This window comes from Octopus bimaculoides, chromosome Z, assembly GCF_046866305.1.
Source record: "Octopus bimaculoides isolate indiv1 chromosome Z, ASM4686630v1, whole genome shotgun sequence".
NCBI lineage: Eukaryota > Metazoa > Mollusca > Cephalopoda > Octopoda > Octopodidae > Octopus > Octopus bimaculoides.
This window is the reverse complement of record NC_142944.1, coordinates 37506183-37519856: the sequence shown is the minus strand read 5'-3', so window position 1 is coordinate 37519856 and position 13674 is coordinate 37506183. Positions and strand designations below refer to the sequence as shown.

The 13674-nt window shown below is 36.2% G+C and overlaps 1 protein-coding gene across 2 annotated transcripts in view; it reads left to right on the top strand.

The window, feature by feature from the left end:
• The window catches only part of LOC106882987 (palmitoyltransferase ZDHHC20-B), a 59474-nt gene that overhangs the window by 17060 nt on the left and 28740 nt on the right, over nt 1-13674 (top strand). For both annotated transcript variants that reach the window (XM_089365196.1, XM_089365195.1), the window contains exon 2: nt 9963-9989. In XM_089365196.1, the coding sequence (XP_089221322.1) occupies nt 9963-9989 (27 nt within the window). The remainder of the gene's footprint in view (nt 1-9962; nt 9990-13674) is intronic.

The following is a 13674-nucleotide window of genomic DNA, read 5'->3' as shown; positions in this document are numbered from 1 at the left end:
ACTGCTTACAAAAATAGGAATTAATGTATAATTTCTATGTTCATAATTTTTAGTTTACAATATTGGGAAAAATATGCCACCAAAGAAAAGACGTAATCTCTCCAGAAACAAGTATAAAGCAAGGAGGATTGTAGGAAACCGAAGGCAAGAGTCTGAAGAGAGAAGCTAGATGAGATTTTACTCAAGATCAGCAAATGCATGTTGCAGCACTTAATGCTGGATCATTAAATCAATGTTTTAATGATTAGACAGAGGTTCAATAGAATAACTCTCAGAAACAGACTACGTACAAATTCGTTCTTCACAACTCCTGAAGCTGTTTTCAGATATGATCCATCCCATGAATTTACGATGACGTCAAAGTTCAAGGGCAAGTCTATCACCTCATTGGTTCCCTATTACCCGTAAATGAACAACCACAGTTCCTCCAAATTTACTTTATGAGTGATGTAGGACAACAAATCCGAAGGAAGTGTCAACATTTCAGATGATGGGTCGTGTTAGACACAGCGCCGACTGCTGCAAAAGAGAGTATATCCACTGACAGCTTTTTGGTGCATTCAAAAATCACATAACCCCCACCTCCAAATTTCCATGACAGGTTAGGGCCTGAAATACTCCAAACGGATGCATAGCATGTTGCTTAGTCGAATTAACCCATCATTTACTCCACAAATGTTTTGTTGTCAATGCTGCACTTTCCCATATCACCTGTTTCAACATAACTGTAATATATTATATACAAACTATGCCATTTTAATCCCGAGCAATGCCAGGCGTTTCTGCTAGTATATATATATGTGTGTGTGTGTGTGTGTGTGTGTGACCACCACTTGACAGCTGGCATTGGTTTGTTTATGTCCCTGTAACTGAGCAGTTCACCCCAAGAGACTGATAAAGTAAGTACAAGACCTGGAAAAATAAATACTGGAGTTTGTTTGCCCTAGCGTGGACACAGTACATTGACAGAAACACAAATAAAAGGTGATAAAAGAACAGTACCGAAAAGAAAGGATGCTTGTTTCAAATACCCAAGTCCTTGTTTTTTATAGGAATAAATTGAGGGCCCTGTTGCTTGTAGACAATAATTATTCGGCATCATAAGTCCAGCTGTCCAATATATATTTTTGTTTATATTTTTTATCCAACAACAATAAATTGAATTAGGGATTAAGAATAGCTGGGGATTTGACTTCAGGGTTTATTTAATTGTTTGTTTAATGAATCATCTTTTAGTAGATTTAATTAATCTTATTTACCACTAAAGGTTGAAGATTCATTAATGAATAGGAAAAAAAGAAGTATCACCATCTGTTAAAAATATTGCTTTATTTTTTTTTCTTCTTTTTTCTGATATACATTTTAATTGCAATGTCACAGGAAAATTCTATAGTCTGTTTTACACTTTTACTTGTTTCAGTCATTTGACTGTGGCCATGCTGGAGCACCGCCTTTAGTCGAGCAAATCGACCCCAGGACTTATTCTTTAGAAGCCTAGTACTTATTCTATCGGTCTCTTTTGCCGAACCGCTAAGTTATGGGGACGCAAACACACCAGCATCGGTTGTCAAGCGATGGTGGGGGACAAACACAGACACACAAACACACATACATATATACGACAGGCTTCTTTCAGTTTCCGTCTACCAAATCCACTCACAAGGCTTTGATTGGCCCGAGGCTATAGTAGAAGACACTTGCCCAAGGTGCCACGCAGTGGGACTGAACCCGGTACCATGTGGTTGGTAAGCAAGCTACTTACCACACAGCCACTCCTGCACCTATTGAAGTTTCTCAGATTTCAAGGTATTAAAAATGGTCAACTGAATATTCTCTTTCTTATTAAGTTGTTAGTCTTTAAGAAATTTTGTCTGTGCTGAACATTCAAACCATTCACTAACAACTAATTAAACACTCATCACTTATCATTCCTCAGCTTTCTAGTAGCTTATGTGTAGGTAGGTGTGTATATCTATTCAGCAGATATACATCATGCTGTGTTAATAAGTTTATGTCTATTAAACATGTATATACCTACATTGTAGATAGGTGTATGTCTATTCAACTGGTATACACTCTACTCTATAAATAGGTGTATGTCTATTGATAGAAATATATCATGCTGTGTTGTGTAGATGGGTGTATGTCTCTCAGTACATATGCACCATGCTGTGTAGATTAGTCTATGTCTGTTTGCCAGGTATACACCTTGCTGTGCTGCATAGATAGATGTATGTCTATTCAACAGCTATACACCATATTCTATTGTGTAGATAGATGTAATAGGTGTATGTCAGTTGAACAGGCATACATCATGCTATGTCATGTAGATGGGTGTATGTCTATTCAACTGGTATACATCAGGCTGTGTAGATGGGTGTGTCTGTTCAATAGGTATATTAGCTTACTCTGTTATGTAGACATGTGTGTCTTTTCAACAGATACAGACATGCACTCATCATTATCGTCATACTATTCTATATATAGGTATATATCTATTCAACAGGTATACACCTTATTGAGCTGTGTAGAAAGGTCTTTAAGAAGTACCTATTCTGTGGTTAATTACCATGCCATATGAGTCACAAATTTGATGGCTGAACTTGCTTCTGCAATGCTTATTTTCATTTTGAAATTTTTCATATTTTTCCATTATGTCACTTATCCACCAACATTTCTTTTTTAATTGTGTCTTGCTACTATTTCAACAACCAAATCTGACCTCTTTTGTTAATAGTGTGCACTATCACAGCAACTGATATAAATGTTGAAATCTAAGCATGTGTGCTCTTCTTACAAGCAAAGGACTGCCTCTCCTCTCTGGGTTGAACTTTCCACCTTGACACAGAACACGCACATGCATACTCTCTCTCTTTCTGTACCCAAACAGGATATATGCAGAAAAAAAACTGGTGTGTGGTCTGAATGTTATTGACAGTGAACACCATTAAAATTACTCAGTAAGCAGGTGATAATAATATCCATGCCTTGTGTGTGTGTGTCCCACATTAATATTGATCTATGATCAAAGGGGGTTCCAGCTTTGTCTCTACTCTCTCTTTCTCTTTTACTCTTTTACTTGTTTCAGTCTTTTGACTGTGGCCATGCTGGAGCACCGCCTTTAGTCGAACAAATCGACCCCAGGACTTATTCTTTTTGAAGCCTAGTACTTATTCTATCGGTCTCTTTTGCCGAACCGCTAAGTTACGGGGACGTAAACACACCAGCATCGGTTGTCAAGCAATGCTAGGGGGACAAACACAGACACACAAACACACACACATAGATATATATATATACATATATACGACAGGCTTCTTTCAGTTTCCGTCTACCAAATCCACTCACAAGGCTTTGGTCAGCCTGAGGCTATAGTAGAAGACACTTGCCCAAGGTGCCACGCAATGGGACTGAACCCGAACCATGTGGTTGGTAGCCATTCCAATATTTTTGTATATCTGAGACTACATAGATTGATGTTTCCTGCCTGTTTTTTTTTTATGATTTAAGAGAATTTGGCAACTTTTTGAGCTTGTTGAGCAATCACATAAAAGTTTTGATTCCAAACTTATGTTCTTCTTCTCAGGTTTGGTCTTTTATATAGCTTCTTAAATGTTAAAAAAATCAATGTATGACTTTTTATATCTTAAAAGTATAATTAAATGATTGTAATTCCTAGTTAAGTAATATATTTGTGACATTGTGTTGATGTAATTGACTCTATATACCTACTTGTCATTTGTGAGATAGCTAGTGGTAGACAAATGGTTTGTTAGAGCCATCCAAACCATGTACAGGGGTGCTGTAAGTAAGGTGAGAGTCAACAATGATTACAATGATAGGTTTAATGTGCAGGTAAAAGTTCACCAGGGCTTGGTTCTTAGTCCCCTCCCACTCATCATAGTTTTCCAAGTTATAACAAAGGAATCTAAGACAAGTTGCTCTTGGGAACTAGTATATACTGAATGACCTCATTCTTATTTCCTAGTTTGCTGTAGAATTAGAAAAGAAATTTCAGGTTTGGCAGCAAAACCTGAAATCAAAGGGCCTTAAAGAGCAAACTTGCTTTTGTGAAGACCAGACTTCTAGTAAAGGGGAAAATGTTAAACTACTAATCCTTTCAGAACAATGGCCCTGTTCAATATGCAATGGTATAGGTATAAATTCCAAAGCTATGAACTCACAAAAGGTGCAGTGAAATCACTGCTGAAGATTAACAGAGAAAGTAGACTTTGTTTATAGCATTTGCTCAAGTGCAATAAATGCTAAGAACACACAGGAAATAGATTTCCTCAAATCTGCCGGATTCTTTTAGGGAGTAGATAGTTTCTGGCAAAACTGAGATTCTGGAAGCAAGTGTGTGTGTAAATACACACATACATTCCTGGGCCCCATGCCCAAATTTGTTCTAAAACCTTCCCCATGATCTGTCATCTCTCTGTCATTGGTCCTTCCATCACCTGCCTAACTGCAGTATTCAGCTGTTGTAATTCAGAGCAAAATTGCGTATTACATCCTTCGTTCTTCACATTGTTCCTCTCCACTCACATTTATATGGATCATACTTCTGTGTTACCAAATTATCTCTCCTCCTCATTCACCATACATCTTTCACTGTCTCCCCCCATGTACTATGTTTGCCTCTCCCTTTACCTTCTTGCAACCTACTTATCCGCATGTCATCTCCCTTTCTCTCATTCGTTATTCTCATCTAATATATTATAGTATTGTATTGCTTTTCACCTCTTTCTGTGCCATCAGTCCATCACCTAACCTCCCTTATTTTCCTCTCCATCTCATGTATCATTGATCATTCTTTTGTTCTTGCCCACCATTCACTACATCCACCTTTCAATACTACCCAATTTCTACAGTCATCACTCACTCTCCCCTACCTTTTTTTATTCAACTCATATTTGTCATAACCCTTGTTCACCATTTATTATATTCACCCCTCATCCATTCCCTGTCTCTCACCATCCCACACTCTCTCCATACATATTTGCAACCACTACCCGTTCACCCTTCCAGTTCTGTCCCCATTCACTTTTATTCACCTTATACCATAAAAGTCCACCCTGACACCTCATCACCCCTACTTTATCTCTCTTTCCAATTCCACCCTTGCCACTCCCACCCTCACTTCCATTATTTGAGTAGTCATGACATTCCCCTACAGCAAGAAACCTGTTCTGTCCCCTTTCATATTTTAGCATATGATCTCTCAGCATCTTTTTTGTAACTCCACTCAAAGGAGATTTTAGTCTTGTGAGCTACATGCTGGTGCCTTGAAGCATTATTCAGTACATTCTGTAAAGCGGTTGGCAATAGGAAAGGCATCCAGCCATAGAAACCATATCAAAGCAACTAGTAGAGCACAATGGACCTGTGTGGACGTAAAAAAGATAATGTCAGCATAACCCATCTGTTATATCTGTGGCATAATGTTTATGTAATTAATTATAAACACCTACTTATCATATTTGAAATGTGGCAGTCAATGTATGTAATAATACTATAAACAGTCAACACTTCACTTTTAGCGTTCATGATTTTATTCTCTTTTATCTCTATTTCCCCCCTATATCTATCTCTCTGTTTCTTCCATATTCACTTTGTCTTGCTCACGCTCTCTATCTCTATGTCTGTCTGTCTCTCTTTTACACACTTCATTGCTCTCTCTCTCTCTTTCTCTCTCTCTCTCTCTCTCTCTCTCTCACATATTATTGCTTTCTCTTTTTACAACAATAAAAATAATCCACAGTTAACAAGTATGTCAGTGTGTTGAGTGACTTGCCTTTCCTTGACACCAAAGCTGAACATTACTGCCTTCCAATCTCCGCTTTTTTCTCTCTTAATCCCAAAGTCAATGTTATTTCTTATTATTTCACTACTAAATATTTCTATCTTAATTACTGCCCCTCCTTCCATATTTTTATTTATTTATTTATTGGTGAACAATATTTATTGCTGAATTAGCTGTAAATGTATTACTATACACCACAATGTACAAACCCTCACTAATGTCCATCAGACATTCATGCAAAAGTAATTTTTTTTAAATATTATGTTAGTGCTAAGTATGTTTGTATCCATGCAACCATCTTGGTTTCTTTGAAATCTGTCCCTCTTTCCCCCCCCCTCACTTCTCTTCCTCTTTCTCCAGTTCACTCAGTATGTCCTTATGTGTGTTTAATTCATTTTACTACAGTGTCAATAGCCACAGGGGAATCTCTTCAGCTTTGGTGTGTAGTAAAAAGCATGTCTCTTCTGTTTATTCTGCCATTCCATGTCTTCCTTTGAGATATAAAACAATGCTGATAGGGACACTTTTTATTGATGCTACACTTTGTCCAACGGGTGATCCAGAGGATTACACACCCTGTCATTGCAGCTAAGTCCCATAAAGCTAAATTGAGAAGACTCTTGAAAGAATGATTAATGTTTCAGGAAATATTATTACTCTGCTATTTAAACTGGCCATATCCAGCCAAAATATGCTTCCTGTTTTATGTTCAAACTGGCCTGATCTAACCTCTCATACCTACCCTACAATGCCATTCTAAAAAATAGACAATAACCTCATCCAAATCTAAAAGCTATGAGATAATGCATGATTTATTCAAAACAATATGAATAAAGCTTTACATGTGGCAGGGTAATTTGAACGCTATATGGTACATCTGTGTATGCATACAACTAGAGTCCTTACCCAATGATTTTGTCAAGTCTACCACTGCATTTCCATCTCCTCTTCTTCCTACTTGGACAACTGAGCTCCTTCCCTAAGCCCATAGTCACATCCCACCTATTTTTACTATTGCCCACCCCCATTCCTGTTTTATCCACCTACACTATAGCAATCTTTAACCCTACTCCTCATGTCCCTATCACTCTTGTATCCATTATTATTTTGCTGATGTAAGTTATGAAATTAGAACCTACTATTTAGACAGTAGCTGTGCTGGGGCCCTGCCTTGGAGAATTTTTAGTCGAATGAACTGACCCCAGTCCCTTTTTTTTTTTTTTTTAAGCCTGTAATTATTTCATAAGTCTGCTTTGCCAAACTGCTAAGTCACAGGAATGTAAAGACACACACACACACACTCAATGGGCTTCTTTCAGTTTCTGTCTGCCAAATCCACTTATAAGGCTTTGGTCAGCCTGCAGTTATAATAAAAGACTCTTGCCCAAGGTGCCATCTAGTTGAGATGCAAGTTTTTTTGCCACTATTTCATGTCACCACTTTTTTACTGCTATTCACCACTTCTTCTCTGAACATCTCCTACTTGTCATCTTTCTTGTCTCCATGTTCATATTTACCCTTGATTACCTTGACTCCTGTTCACCATTCACTTCTTATTTCTTTACTGCCCACAAGGGACTACATACAGAGGGAACAAATGAATTAAGTCGATTATATCAACCCCAGTGTGTAACTGGTACTTATTTAATCGACCCCGAAAGGATGAAAGGCCAAGTTGACCTCAGCAGAATTTGAACTCAGAACGTAAAGACAGACGAAATACCACTAAGCGTTTCGCCCGGCGTGCTAACGTTTCTGCCAGCTCGCTGCCTTTCACTTTCACCATTCACTTCTGATATACTTCTAACCACTTCCACCTGATACTTATATCCATCTCTCACTCTTCCCTCCACACTATTGTAACTTTATCTATCATCCCCAATTCTCCTGTCTTCGTGCTGTCTTCTATTCATCATATTGGACATGTTGTTATGGGGATATGTCCCTCCATCTCACCATCACCATATTTACCTCTCTTTAGGGTAGCATTCCAGCCTTCCCCATACCTCATGTTAAAATGTGAAGTAGCCATGAATCTCTTCTACAGCAAACCTATCTCTACTCTTCCCATCATATTTTAACCTCTCCATATCTGGACATAAAACAATTGCTCTATCTCTTATTTTTCCTCTCCAGCACAGGGTGTTTTTATAGTTTTGTGGGCTGCATGATAACCTCACAAGTGCTGATGCCACTTAAAAAGCACTCAGTACATTCTATTAAGTGTTTGAAGGGCTTCCAGCTGTAGAAAACATGTCAAAACAGACACTGGAACAAGACGTGTTATTCTGACCTGTTGGATTTTGTCTAATCATGCAACCCATGGTTAGAAGCCTAACAGTATGGAAGGTAATACATAGTATAAAAATGTTTTACTTCTACATCATTAGGCTTTCCAATGTTTATAATATTGTTATAGCACAATACATTTTGCTATATTTACTGCTCTTATAATACAGAACCTCTTGATGTATCCATGCCTGCCACATCATAGAAGCAGAGAGCAGAGAAGCCATAATTATTTTTTTATATTAAATAAATGAAATAATTTATAATGAAAATCATATTTTCTACACAAAATGGGCCCCACATGTCCCACATTAGGATTTTTGTTTTTCTTTTGGCTACTTCAAATGATTTCCAAACACCCCTACACATCATCCTTATGACTTTTTGTTCCTATCCTTTAAGCCACAGTAACAGCATTATTACACTGATATAAGAAACTAAGACAATGACATGTAGAGGGCACATATCCATTCAGAAATGCACAAAGACTGTTTAACTTCACTTGAAACATTATTTGGTATCAAAGATTTTCATTGCATTAACTACAACCTGGTTGCTGACACAATTCCACTGCAGTTGAAGTAGATGTGATGAAAATATTAACACCAAATAGTAAATGTTTAAGTAAAGTTTTTGTGTTCTTTTGGAAGGTTAATATATGGTCTCAGATCAAATCAGCTTTCCAGGCAAGTACATATCTGAAAATAAGAAAAGTTTATTTTTTTACACGTTTTAGTCATTTCACTACAGCCATGCTGGAGCACCAGCTTAAAAGGTTGTAGTCAACCTCAAGACTTATTCTTTGGAATCCTAGTACTTCTTCTGTCAGTCTCTTTTACGGGGACATAAGCACGCCAACATCAGTTGTCAAGTGATGGTGAGGGAAGACAAAGACACACACATAATAAATAAATAGATACACACACACACACACACACACACACACACATATATGATGGGCTTCTTTTAGTTTCTTATTTCTTTATTGCCCACAAGGGACTAAACATAGAGGGGACAAACAAGGACAGACAAAGGGATTAAGTCGATTACATCGACCCCAGTGCGTAACTGGTACTTAATTTATCGACCCCAAAAGGATGAAAGGCAAAGTCGACCTCAGCGGAATTTGAACTCTGAATGCAAAGACAGACAAAATACTGCTAAGCATTTTGCCTGGTGTGCTAACACTTCGGCCAGCTCATGCACCTTCTGTGAATTAAATATTAATCAAAGTATGTTCAGGTGAGTGCAAGAATCAAAGTACAGTGTATATCATCACCATTGTAGGGAAAATGATATTTCCATGACAAGACAGTTGGTACCTTTAACCTTCCATTAGTGCAATCTTTTCATGCTTGCCCATACTTTCTTCTTAATATGTAGCTATTGAAAATAAATAAAGAAAAACATGCAGTAGATAGATGTGTCTTATATTTAACCATCAAAATCTTGTTCAATTTTCTAGAAGCTGCACTTGAAATTATCCCTGATAGTAGAATGAGAAAATACAAAAATGGAATATATTTAAACAACTCTTGCCATTCCCTTGTCCCCACAGAAATCTCACAAGCTATGATTCTAGGAACCAATTTACTGATACAACTATTTTAGACAATTTCATGTTCAAGTAACAGAAAAGATCTGTGAACTTTTCTTTAGAGCCTATTTTTTATGTGTTTACCTAAAGACACACTCTGTAGCAAACTAAATTGGTTAAGTCAATATTAAGTAACTTTGTCATAAATATATGTTGTGCATCACTCTTTTATCACTTGCTTTTATAATCACAACAGTCACAATACTGAATTTCTGTTTTTTGTTTCTTAAGATCCTTAAAAGATTTACTTTTTTTTTTTTTTTTTTCCAGTTACCGTTGACAGTGTTCTTGAGAAAGGTAAATATCAATTTCTTCTTTTTATAATGCTAAAGAGAGAAGAAAGTATTAATGGTTTACAGCAGTAAACATTAATGTAGTCTCTCTCTCTCTTTCAAAAATCTAATATATATATATATATATGCAAATATACACACATACATATGCACACACACACACACAGAGTAACTTTATTGTTTAGGAAGGGCATCCAGCTGTAGAAACTCTGCCAAATTAGATTGGAGCCTGGTGTTGCCATCCGGTTTCACCAGTCCTCAGTCAAATCGTCCAACCCATGCTAGCATGGAAAGCGGACGTTAAACGATGATGATGATGATATATATATATATATATATATATATGAGTGGTTGGCGTTAGGAAGGGCATCCAGCTGTAGAAACTCAGCCAAATTAGATTGGAGCCTGGTGTTGCCATCCGGTTTCACCAGTCCTCAGTCAAATCGTCCAACCCATGCTAGCATGGAAAGCGGACGTTAAACGATGATGATGATGATATATCTATATATATATATATATATATATATATATATATATATATATATGAGTGGTTGGCGTTAGGAAGGGCATCCAGCTGTAGAAACTCTGCCAAATTAGATTGGAGCCTGGTGTAGCCATCTGGTTTCACCAGTCCTCAGTCAAATCGTCCAACCCATGCTAGCATGGAAAGCGGACGTTAAACGATGATGATGATGATGATGATTATGGGTTTGTTAAAATATACAGAGAACTATATAGTTTCTTTATAACTACACACAAACTATTGATTTTGTACTTAAAACAAAAAAAAAAAACCCAAATATTATTATTCTTTAAGAATTGGTTTCTCTACCCACATACACCTCCAGAATTGCAGCCATATCACCCTCAAATCCTACCCTATCACCTTAAAAACAGATGAAAAAAAAAAAAGATACTTAGAAGAGACATATTGTATTAAAATGATAATAACAAAACAGAAAAGAACACTATGGTCACAGTTGAGCATCTTTGACCATAGGTCTGCTGGATAGGCATAAGCAATAATGTTTGAAATATGATATTGGTCATTAGTTCGTAATATTTAAATTTTTTAGCATATCATTATGTTTGTCTTAATTTCATATCAGTTCAATCGTTTGTGGAAAAATAAGGAATAGAAACTAATTGAATCATAAATTGATTATTAGTTGCATCAGCCGTATTAGTAATAAAAAAACAGTCTTTGTATCCAACTTAACGTGTCTTGGTAGAATACTAATACTGCATTATTATTTATATATATATATATATATATATATATATATATATATATATAATCATAAATATATAGGGATTGACAGTAACCTGCTTCTCCAACATACAGCAGGTTACTGTCAATCCCTATATATTTATGATTATAAATGTTTTTTACCGAAAAGGTTTTTTTCATACTGAGCTACCCAGCAAAATTGTTAATTATTAATTTTATTACTAATTGACGATTCACTGCCCTGCATATATATATATATATATAATTTTATTATTTTATTTATATACAAGCAGAAATACCCGGCGTTGCCCGGGTTAAAGAGAATAATGAAATCTAAAAACGCCGTCTAGACTACGCATCATCTTTATATATAGAGATGTATATACACACACGCACCCAAACACACGTATATATATATGTATATCAATATAAATATATGAAAGTCAATGAAGTTTCGTAAAAGAAGGTGATCATGTACATACTTTCTTGCTGTTGTGATTATAACACCTCATTGTAAATTATGTTCCTTGTTTTCCCTTGTGGAGCATATACAAATAGATTTTTTGTTGCTGCCCACTCTTGAGCAGCCAACATACAGTTGTCCATGTGAGAAGCAGGGCTCTTCCAAGAGAAGACCAGCTACAGACAGTGTTTGACCCTGATATTTGTTTATGGACATGGCAAAAGTTACACGAAGGGGGAATTGTAGTCTTCTGAATGTAAAAGGAATGTCTGCTCCTGATGGAGTAAGAGGAATTCTTGGAATAAAGACGTCATCCCCTTTTGCAAATCCAGAAAGAATGGTAGCCTCGATAACGTGTGACATCATTTTCTAAATAATGCTCATCTGTTATGTTCGGGTTAAAATTTCATCAGCATCAAAAATATATGAATTTTCATAGGAGTTATGGCCGTTATGCAAAGAATATAATTTCCAAATTTCATAAAGATCCATTCAGTACTTTTGACGTAGTTTTGGATAAGAAAACAAATGACTAATGTGTGTGTTTGTGTGCATGTGTATGTGTGTGTGATGGGTGTATATATGTATAGATATCTGTATGCATGTATATATGTATATATGTGTACATATTACATGTACATCTATATATATATATATACATCTACACATGTATACATATATATGTATGTATAGATCTATATATATATATACATATAAGTGTACATCTATATGTATACATATACATCTCTCTCTCTCTCTCTTTCTCTCTCTGTGAAAGTATCTGTCACTACAGTATCGAAATGTGATTGTTTCAGTTAGTGGAATAGTTTCATTTTTAAAGTGAAAGTATTTGACATGAGTGTTTTTGTTTCACTTTTGACACGTAATACTTAAATAGTGGAGGAGATATTATGTTGCCGTGTGCTCGAACTCTGCAAGAAGTTAATAATTTTTTTTTACTAAAACACAACTGGAACCCTAAGTAAGGCATGTGTAAAATTTGAATGGAATTGGTTGCGTAGTTCTCGAGTTTTAGGGATTCACACAGACAGACAGACAGACAGACAGACACACATTCTCATTTTTATATATATAGATAACTGAATGTGTGTGTGTGTAAAATAACAATTTCAGCAATTTGCTCACTCCATTTGCCTTGTTTATAAGCGTGTGTGTGTATATATATATATATATATATATATATATATATATATATATATATATATATATATATGCACACACACACAGACATGTATGTATACATAGTACAGTCTTGCTATTTGATTGTTGAAAATTTAATTCATATGCCTAGTAAAGTTGTGTCTATGAGTTCACAGAGGTCATGAGGTATTAGTTCACTCACTATTTATAGGGGATATTCACTACAAGCTCAGTCAAATCCCTTGAGTCCTATATAAAGGGTGCACTAGGTAATTAAGAAGAAAACAAAACACAAAGAAAATCAAAGATACCAAACAAAGAAAATTATGAAATAACATACACCCAGTAAAATGGCACATACATTCAACTGGCTATATCAAAGAAACATATCATTCAACAAAATCATCGTTAGCCCTGATGTCAGTATCATAATGAGACGACTACCTGGCTGTGTCATACCTGATGTCGTTGGGCACTATGTCTGATGCCTTGATCTCCTTGGCAATGGTCTTCATCAACATGCTGAGGTTATTGCTGTTAATATTGTCTTTGGATCTACTTGATGTGCCTAATCCTCCTGGTAACACTGCTTGTCTATTGAAAATGTATCATTCTCTTGACCTTGGCTCCAACTCTTTCTCTATCTTCATCACAAATAGCCCAGCCATGTTCGAGTCTCTTTGATTGATGACTTATGACCCTGAGCATGGCATGCCTTTTCATTTCCCATGCCAGACTGGAATCTGCCTTGCTGGTCTTATTGCTGCATCTGTAGAGAAATGAAAAAGTTAAAAATTTGATGATGCCTGGTAAGCATCTTCCGTTTGTGACCTA